The sequence below is a fragment of the Primulina huaijiensis genome, chromosome 1, assembly GCF_012295235.1.
Source record: "Primulina huaijiensis isolate GDHJ02 chromosome 1, ASM1229523v2, whole genome shotgun sequence".
Classification (NCBI taxonomy): Eukaryota; Viridiplantae; Streptophyta; class Magnoliopsida; order Lamiales; family Gesneriaceae; genus Primulina; species Primulina huaijiensis.
In genome coordinates this window covers 3,961,625-3,972,506 of record NC_133306.1, presented here as the reverse complement: position 1 = coordinate 3,972,506, position 10,882 = coordinate 3,961,625, and the positions used below count along the sequence as shown (strand labels likewise).

Genomic DNA, 10,882 nt, shown 5'->3' with positions numbered 1-10,882 from the left:
TCATGTTTCTTTGAACATCAAACTACGCTCTCCCCTGTCTCGTCACTTTATGCCCAAGTCTTAAATTGCTGGTCGATATTTTATTGTGTCGGTGTCAAACAAAGGGAGAATTTGTTGCAAAATAGAAAAATCAATATATAGCCGTGGCAAAATCGAGTAAGAATGGATAACTGCGGGTGTCAATTTCCATTTATATGCGCTTGGTGTCACATGATATTTCAGTTTAACATGCGCATGTACTTGTGTATGCACATGCAATCATGCATCTTCAATTATAAGGACAATTATTACAATAATGGGTTCCTATTGACGTCTTTGTACAGCAAATAGCGGGACCTGGTCTTGCCAAGAGCACCATACCTGGATATTGGTTAATAATGAAATTGAAGTGAGATAAATCATAAAGATCCTATATTAATCATATTTGTTCACCACTTACCACTGAGGCACAAATGGAGCCATCCATATTGCATCACCCGCTTCAACTGGAAACCTGTCACACATAATACAGCTTTGGAATTATGAAAATTTATCAACTCTATTCCAAAACAATATATATATATATAACTTTTTCATTTATTTGTTCTCACCAGCTGTTCCCTAAGCGGTATATGCCTTGCCCCTCCAAAATCAGCAAACCATGCTGATTATAGTGAACTTCCTGCCAAAATGCAAAACACCCAATGAAACATAAAAAGTATTAAATATTAGTTATTTACAGACAAAATCAACACCATACCTTTACATTGAGGAATTCACCTGGTTGAAAATCCATGATCTATACCCACCAAAAGATATCAATAAAGCACGCAATCAAGATGGAAAACGAGGAGAAAGATGACAGCAAAAACATGCATTGAATTTACAAATAAAAGTAGAAAAATAACGTGACCAAAATGAGGCCTGCGTAGAAGAAACCAAAATCTATTAACCTAAGAGGTGGAATTACTTCGAACACCCTTTTTCTTAAATTTCAAACATTAGACTCCAGGCAGGAAATGCAGGGACATGAAAAGTTATTTTAATTGGTCAATTATCATTTGGCTGAATTTAAAATTGAATGCAATTTACAATATTAAAAAAAAAATTGTACCAGTCAAAACTTACATGAATGTTGAAATCATAAGCCAAAGAGGTCGGAAGAAGTTTCCTCAGCTCAAAAACCTGAAGAAATATCAGTGGAATCAAAACTATGATACGTGGCATCAAAACTGATCATTTGTCGTCTGGATATAAATCTACCTCGCCTGGGGTTTCAAGAATGTGCTGCTTATCAGTTGAACCAACAATCAGCTCGGACATATGGTTTTCCAAATAGGCATACCTGAGATAAAAGGAACAATATATGGCACATAAAGTTGTAATGAGACTAATTTAAATAAATTCTTGTACCAACATTTTTTTTCCCAACAAAGTTGGAGATTGAAGCAAAAAAACGATATGGTACGTGAGAGAATTAACTAAAACAAACCTTCTTTCGAATACAACAAGAGTGGCAGAATTATCAGATTTCAAGGAATGTTCTAAGTTTGGAGGAAGATAGGCGTACGAATCCACCTACAAGTTTAAAGATTACATCGGCCGATGTTTCTTAGGAAACCATAACACATAATTACCACAATATATTTATTATATTGTGTTAACCATATAATCCTAATGGTTATGAAGCATCTCAGGAAGGAAGTAGATGAGCTGAATTTTAAATAACCTCTAGCTTGTGATTTATGCCAGACATTTCACTTAGAGTAACCACACCTTGAAGAACAAACAAGAACCTGAATTTTCAACACAATAGCGTTCAATAAAGTTGAAGTAATATTCCAAAAAACTAACATAAGCTAAGATTTGCTGACCTCTCAACATCACTTGGAGGTAGCCCTGATTTCGAATTATCTGCAAATATTCCCAAGTATCAATAAAGAAAGTATTTTGCCGAAACTATCACAATCTATAGAGTAAAAGAACTTTACAAATCACACCTTGCATCTTTGCCAAATACATAACAAAATGTGAGCCCATGGGGGGAGCAATAAGATAAGCACCCAAAGTGTTAATCCTACGAAACCGACCAAAACTCAAAGATAGAGCTCATACAGTGAATGAGAAAACTAAATAAATCACCGAGTTGATCATACCAATCGGGCAAAGGGCTAAACACATGACTTTCAGGAGTGATCAGAGCATGGTCCTTTTCGTACACACTGCGAGTGAATCCTGGTAACTCTGAAAACCAACACAAACGAAAATCAAAGTCTATAACAAAATTCATCCACATATATGGACAACAAAAACAAGGGACTCACCTTGAAGATAAGCTGGTGAAAGTGTGGGGTTGGTGGCTTTCCAGTAGAGTGGCTGAGATTCCAAGATTGACGGAGCAGAACAAAACCCTTGTTGCGAAAATGAGATTCGCAAATCACCTGCAATCAATTTCACGTCAGAACATACAAAGCGAAAGGCGATTTTTTAAAAAAAAGGAAAAACATTGGAACTAAATTAGGTTTACAAAGAAGGAATAATGCAAGTAAGAGAGAGTGAACTGAAAAGGATTCCATCTTATCCAAGAACTTTACTCCTGCTAAATTTTTCATCTTCCTTTAAAATGGGATATGAATCAATCACCTGCCAATTTTTTTGTTTGTAGTGTTAAAAGCACTCTCCAATTATTCTTCACAGTGGAAACCAGAGTCTGTATAATAATAATAATAATAATAATAAATTATAAGTTGTATGAAGTATAAAATATTTTTATATTAAGTAAGTCTCGTGTGAGAGGATGTCACGGATCTCTATATTCATAAAACGAATTAATTTGGTCCATATATACAATATAAATAATTTTTTTGACATAAAAATAATATATGTTAATTGATTACCTAAATAAAATACGTATCTCACAAAATTGATTGTGAGACCGTGTCACAAGAATTTTTGTGTTTTATAATATATAAGACAGAAATGTAAATTAATTTAAAAGATAATAAATCAGTTAAAATATAATTTTGAAATAATTACTTATCTTATGTCCATTGAAAGATTTAAATCAAAAGTTATTTTAAGAAAATTTAGTTATATTAGTAAAAAGTTGCTCGCTTAATATAGTATAAATATAAAAAAAAAGATTACATGATACATATCAAATTATCAAAATCAAATAACATTCAAAATTGATTATTCGGTAAAACTGCATTTTTTTTTTTTTGCTTAGTTTAAGGTTTGAAATTTCTAATCCGCGATTCAAACATAATAATGCTAAATGTACAACCAATATATCATTAAATCGATATTTACAATCATTATATCGCGAGATTTTACTATTTTTTGCGATATTTTGTATTCAATATATAGTGAGATTTTGACAAATTGAATTTTTGTATTGAATTTTTTGTGTTGTACAAATTGATTTATAAATATGGATGTACTTGTAGCATAACTCATCCAAACAATAATAATAACCAAAATATTGGAATCTGCAATAGCCTTGTCGAAATTTATTGTATTTATTTACTTCGACTTTTCATCATATTAGTGAACAAGATTTTATATTGACATGTGTTAGTTATCTCGAACAATAAAAAAAATTTCTTTTAAAAAACAAGAAACTACTTGTTACCTTTAGTATTCATTATTGACCAATACATATTTATAGTCATTAATGTTGGCAAAAACTTATGTGAGACGGTCTCACGGGTCGTATTTTGTGAGACGGATCTATTATTTGTATCGTCCATAAAAAAGTATTACTTTTTATGCTAAGAGTATTACTTTTTATTGTGAATATCGGTAGAGTTAACCCGTCTCACAGATAAAAATTCGTGAGACCGTCTCACAAGAGACCGACTCTTAATTGAATATACAGTTGTGTGTGTTTTGATCAAAACGTAAAGTTGTAATTTTGATTTTCAATCGTTTGTGGTGCATATCCATTCAAAGGTTCGTGAATTCTCTCTCTAATTGAAGTTCATTGAACGTGATTATCATTAAGGTGTCATATAATAAAAGATTAATTATTTTATATTGTCTAAATGCTTATATGATTGTAACATTTGAAATTTAGTGGATTTACTTGAAATTTGGGTGTGGTCGTAGATGTATATATTTAAATCGAGATACGGTTAAAATCTCAATGTTCTTCATTTTTATTGTTATTACTCATGTGCACAATAATCCAAATACAAGTTAAAAGTGAAAATAACACACGACAACACTTGTTCACTGTTTTGGTGCAAATTTTATATTAAAATAGTTTGATTTTTGCACCAAATACAACATATATCTCCAACTCATTTACTTCAAATCTTACACCATTGATAATTTTAATCTAAATATAATAATTTTTTATATTAGAAATTATATAATTAACTAAAATTCAAAAGTGTTGATAAATATTCTAGTAGTTTCCAAATTTTTTTAAAAATAGATATGATAATGGTAAAGGAATACACAAATTTACTAAAATAGATTTTATAATATTGTTAAATGAAAATAAAATACTTTGATAATTTTAGAGAGATCATGTTTTTATTTTAAAAAATTCACTAAAACATCAAAATTAGTTACTCAATCGACCCATCTCATTAATATAAACTCGTGAAACAGTCTCATAGTAGATATGTTCGATTAAAAAAGATGAAACATAATAAAATCTGAAGAATAAAAAAAAATTATATTTTAGTCAGCAAAAAAATAAATAGAAACAGCCCATTGCTTTTCTAAAAAACAAGTGCTTTCAAAATGTTGAGCAGCTTGCATTTCTTTTACAGCGATTCATATTTTTTTTTAATTCAAACACAAATCCTTAAACCCGTTAGTCATTTGAATTTTCAAATAATAAGTCGTAACACATTCGATGTATGTGATCAGTTAGTTATCGGGTACGATATCTCATCCTTTTTCTCTCATACCAATGTAATAATAACTCAAGAGTAACAATCTGAAACCTTAAAATCCCAAGTTAATTTTATGGAATTAATGATTAAAAAATTAATAAGCAAAACAATCCTAGGATAAAATAATAAATTGTGATTCAATTTGTGAAGGCCGTGCAACAATATGGAAGGAGGAAATTAAGTGCACCAATCTTGGAGTAGATCCATGCAACCAATCATCTTGCAACTTAAGAAAACCAAAATCACTTTCCATTACATCATGAATCTCATACGTGTATCTCGAATCAAGAAGAGGCCACGTTCAACTTGGGAGAGAGGAGTTGTAATCACCCCTTTGACTAAGCAATTAGCAATATTAATGGAGTGATAAAAGCTTACATTTGTAGCTGATCATTCAAGCCTTTATATAAGAAGAATCGAAATGGCAGTAATCCCACCTCACATATTGCAAACTCCCTCCCCGTAGCTACAGGAATTCGAAAGTATAGCCACTAGAAAACAGATTTCTTGATCCAATTTCCCCGCCAAATTCGAAGCATTGTAGTAGGGTTTCGAAGTCCAGTTGCTGTCATTGTTAATGCCCCTGCATCAACCGAGTTCTTGCTCATTCTTTCGAGCTCAGTTGCTGCCAGAAGTTGGTTCGAAAATAGTCGAGGAGCTTGATCAAACAAGCTATCCAAAATCCCGAGAATTTCGCAACGGTTCGAAACAAATTGCTGCCCATTTTCCAGACCACGATTCTGTCCATTTTTTAAGGTGACAGCAGCCTATTTCGGTCAAGATCGTTGTTCGATATCAGTTATAATATTTGAAATCATGTTTGAATTATTTGAAATGCACGGTAATGATTTGATTTAGAAATGGTAAAGAAAATTCCGAACTTTGACATGCTTTGTTTAAGCCCTGATGCGGTGAGTTATAATAACCGTTCCTTTGGCCTCGCCCCTTAAAGGAGTAACATATAGGGGACTGATCAGTAAAACCATAGAAAATGAGATGATTTTCAGTGCTATAGTATTTGTGTTAGTATTTGATTCAACATGCTTAATATTGAAATTACGATAATTTATTCGTATGTATATCCTCGATATTTGTTATGCACGAGCGGCCCTCATTTACTGAGTATTTCCCAAAATACTCATCTCTTACATTCCCACCCAGATAAGCACGAGGAACAAATCGAGGATGAAGAGCAAGATTACTTTTGGGGATGGTGATGAAACCAATCTAATTTGAGACCGGTCGAATTATTCTGTCTTTTAATTTTATTATCATGTAATTCGCTTCCGCATTTTATTTCCATCGCAATATAAAGACGATTACTTGTTATGAAAAGGACTGGTTATAGCGATTTACTACGATGCTTGTTGTTTTTGCAATTATGTGATTGTGAGACAATGTCAGTGTCGACTAACCCTGGTATCAGGGCGTGACACAATTTATTTTCCGACCAAAGTACAGCTCAATAAATATTAAGGAATGAGACCAGGTCAAGTGGGAAGAATATATAAAGCCAAGCGTACAAGCATCGACGCAAGCAATGGAAATATCAAACAAGAAAGCACGCAACGGACACCATCATCTCTCCGCAATTTCACATTCAATCTGGTTTTTAGCAGAAATATCTAGTTTTTGCCTACCTAGTACTACATCCACCAACCATTTTGGTAATTCCCATATTCGTAGAAAAGCCTTTTTGTCCTTGGCATTTGAATTGGTTCCTTTTGCTATTTGATTTTGTAATTCCAGTAATTTCTTCAACTATATATTCAGTCACTTTATAATTATCATTTCTATCCCTCGAGTTAATAAGATTATTGAATCCATTGAATCAACTAGATTCCGTTTGTTATTCCTAATCGGTTCAATTCAAAACGTCGATATAACATTTTTGTGTACCACCGATTCATTAATCAGAAATGTTACAAAAAATGTCGTAAACGATTTTTTTTTCATACCAAGAGACAAGTCTACGCCAAGTTCTTGTATATCAAGCCAGCAAGATTCTCCCAAACATGGGCGGAGCCATGTGTTATTCCGCACTGTCCTGACGACTCCGTTTTTTCTCTATTTTTTATAATCCAGAGACTTCATTTATCAATACTAACTTAATATTATCTTAAAAAATTCTATTTCAAATAGAAATAATAACATGCCTCCACACTTATCCCAAAAAAAGATATTATAAAAAAATTAAATAATCATGATACAGCAGTACTAAAAAGGAATTCATATGTATATCCACATACTGTGGCAAAATGATGGAATGAATTCGGCTTTAAAAAAGTCTTCGGATTCTCATTAATCTCAACCTTGTAAATGAGTCAAGTCTTTAAAAGATTGAACTTTTGATAATTTCCTGTCCTATTTTTTTTATCAATAATTGTCACTTCGTAGGGTTAAAAAATAAAATAAAAAATTCCAAAGTGCTTGCACCGTCCAGTTTTGGCCGTCCCCACTCAAAACAATACATGAAATGGAAATAACATAGCACAAGAAACCAAATTCTTGCTCCTTTCGTTGCCTCTGGTGGGGGAAATTTCGCAGAATACGTTAACATGGTGCACTTGTCGATTCCCCATTGGCGGTCAAGATTTCTAAATCCCTTGACTGGGAGTATTCATTGGTTCTGATATCACCATTAATCAGAGATAAGACTCTCAGAAGTCGTTGATATCAAGTCGTGGAGCCGAAATTTGCACAGTGGTTCTTACACTTTATGGACGACCATTCAATTCAATTAAGTTCGATTCAAATTTACTCCTATAATCTTCTAAATGTTTAGGGGAAAAAAGAAAAGGAACATGTCCATTTCCACTCACTTTAATAAAAATTTCGTTAATTTCATTAAACATGTCGCGTTGTTTTTGGCTGGCATTTCATTGATATATGGATCGTTTATTTCTGGTCACCAATCTGTGCGTGAGAGCATGCCGTACGCTCTCCTCGGTCGGCCCTCGGGGAGCTGTTTAACATTTCGATAAAAGCTGGAATGTATCTTCTTCTATTGCAGGTGGATTTAGTATTGAACCAGTTGACGTACAATTGGCTCGACTTGACTCGATTTCTAAATTTTTAAAAAAAAACAAAAAAAATTATCAAGAACATACATAGAAATACCGTTTTAGATTAAAATATTATTCCAATATACTTCATTTATATAATTGAATTTAATTTGCATGAATTTCCGACAAGTATAATATATAGTACCACCAATTAATTAGCGAAAATAAATTAAACAAGAGCAGGAAATTTCTGAGAACGTAATAACAAAAAACTGCGGAACAGATCGCCGAGTCACATTTTGAAAAACAGCGTGTCCCTTACTCGTTTTTTGAATTATTAAAGATAAAAATTAAGTGTGATGGAATTAAGTGGAGAGACAGAGAGATGCAAATTGTGTACTCTTCTGCCATTTGACGGCACTAAGGTACAACTTACGTAGCAGCATCGATCTAAATGTATTTTTAAAAGTGCTCAATTTTTTTTAGTGCTGTTTACTTTCAGCGACAGATCTGAAAAAGCATTTAAAAATATCAAATTTGTAGAGTTATCAACATTATCTGTTAGCATAGGAAATAATACTAAGTTTTTGATATATTGAGGTTTTCATATTAAAAAATGAATAGGTTTTTTTGTGAGACGGTCTCACCGCTCACGGATCTTTATCTCAGACGGGTTAATTCTATCGATATTCACAATAAAAAGTAATACTCTTAGCATAAAAGGTTATAATTTTTCATGGATGACCCAAATAAGAGATCTGTCTCACAAAATNACCAATCTAATTTGAGACCGGTCGAATTATTCTGTCTTTTAATTTTATTATCATGTAATTCGCTTCCGCATTTTATTTCCATCGCAATATAAAGACGATTACTTGTTATGAAAAGGACTGGTTATAGCGATTTACTACGATGCTTGTTGTTTTTGCAATTATGTGATTGTGAGACAATGTCAGTGTCGACTAACCCTGGTATCAGGGCGTGACACAATTTATTTTCCGACCAAAGTACAGCTCAATAAATATTAAGGAATGAGACCAGGTCAAGTGGGAAGAATATATAAAGCCAAGCGTACAAGCATCGACGCAAGCAATGGAAATATCAAACAAGAAAGCACGCAACGGACACCATCATCTCTCCGCAATTTCACATTCAATCTGGTTTTTAGCAGAAATATCTAGTTTTTGCCTACCTAGTACTACATCCACCAACCATTTTGGTAATTCCCATATTCGTAGAAAAGCCTTTTTGTCCTTGGCATTTGAATTGGTTCCTTTTGCTATTTGATTTTGTAATTCCAGTAATTTCTTCAACTATATATTCAGTCACTTTATAATTATCATTTCTATCCCTCGAGTTAATAAGATTATTGAATCCATTGAATCAACTAGATTCCGTTTGTTATTCCTAATCGGTTCAATTCAAAACGTCGATATAACATTTTTGTGTACCACCGATTCATTAATCAGAAATGTTACAAAAAATGTCGTAAACGATTTTTTTTTCATACCAAGAGACAAGTCTACGCCAAGTTCTTGTATATCAAGCCAGCAAGATTCTCCCAAACATGGGCGGAGCCATGTGTTATTCCGCACTGTCCTGACGACTCCGTTTTTTCTCTATTTTTTATAATCCAGAGACTTCATTTATCAATACTAACTTAATATTATCTTAAAAAATTCTATTTCAAATAGAAATAATAACATGCCTCCACACTTATCCCAAAAAAAGATATTATAAAAAAATTAAATAATCATGATACAGCAGTACTAAAAAGGAATTCATATGTATATCCACATACTGTGGCAAAATGATGGAATGAATTCGGCTTTAAAAAAGTCTTCGGATTCTCATTAATCTCAACCTTGTAAATGAGTCAAGTCTTTAAAAGATTGAACTTTTGATAATTTCCTGTCCTATTTTTTTTATCAATAATTGTCACTTCGTAGGGTTAAAAAATAAAATAAAAAATTCCAAAGTGCTTGCACCGTCCAGTTTTGGCCGTCCCCACTCAAAACAATACATGAAATGGAAATAACATAGCACAAGAAACCAAATTCTTGCTCCTTTCGTTGCCTCTGGTGGGGGAAATTTCGCAGAATACGTTAACATGGTGCACTTGTCGATTCCCCATTGGCGGTCAAGATTTCTAAATCCCTTGACTGGGAGTATTCATTGGTTCTGATATCACCATTAATCAGAGATAAGACTCTCAGAAGTCGTTGATATCAAGTCGTGGAGCCGAAATTTGCACAGTGGTTCTTACACTTTATGGACGACCATTCAATTCAATTAAGTTCGATTCAAATTTACTCCTATAATCTTCTAAATGTTTAGGGGAAAAAAGAAAAGGAACATGTCCATTTCCACTCACTTTAATAAAAATTTCGTTAATTTCATTAAACATGTCGCGTTGTTTTTGGCTGGCATTTCATTGATATATGGATCGTTTATTTCTGGTCACCAATCTGTGCGTGAGAGCATGCCGTACGCTCTCCTCGGTCGGCCCTCGGGGAGCTGTTTAACATTTCGATAAAAGCTGGAATGTATCTTCTTCTATTGCAGGTGGATTTAGTATTGAACCAGTTGACGTACAATTGGCTCGACTTGACTCGATTTCTAAATTTTTAAAAAAAAACAAAAAAAATTATCAAGAACATACATAGAAATACCGTTTTAGATTAAAATATTATTCCAATATACTTCATTTATATAATTGAATTTAATTTGCATGAATTTCCGACAAGTATAATATATAGTACCACCAATTAATTAGCGAAAATAAATTAAACAAGAGCAGGAAATTTCTGAGAACGTAATAACAAAAAACTGCGGAACAGATCGCCGAGTCACATTTTGAAAAACAGCGTGTCCCTTACTCGTTTTTTGAATTATTAAAGATAAAAATTAAGTGTGATGGAATTAAGTGGAGAGACAGAGAGATGCAAATTGTGTACTCTTCTGCCATTTGACGGCACTAAGGTACAA

At 32.9% G+C, this 10,882-nt stretch overlaps 1 protein-coding gene across 1 annotated transcript; it reads right to left on the bottom strand.

Moving 5' to 3' along the window:
- Positions 1 to 178: 178 nt before the first annotated feature.
- On the bottom strand, positions 179 to 2,643 carry LOC140978317 ((S)-ureidoglycine aminohydrolase-like). Its single transcript, XM_073443243.1, has 13 exons — positions 2,507 to 2,643; positions 2,304 to 2,420; positions 2,136 to 2,223; positions 1,980 to 2,056; positions 1,854 to 1,893; positions 1,709 to 1,775; positions 1,472 to 1,557; positions 1,243 to 1,324; positions 1,108 to 1,164; positions 740 to 778; positions 591 to 661; positions 440 to 493; positions 179 to 360 (listed from the first exon to the last, which is right to left on the bottom strand). Exons 1-13 carry the CDS (start codon positions 2,589 to 2,591, stop codon positions 288 to 290), a joined length of 936 nt encoding a protein of 311 aa, XP_073299344.1. The 5' UTR covers positions 2,592 to 2,643; the 3' UTR covers positions 179 to 287.
- Positions 2,644 to 10,882: the final 8,239 nt, after the last annotated feature.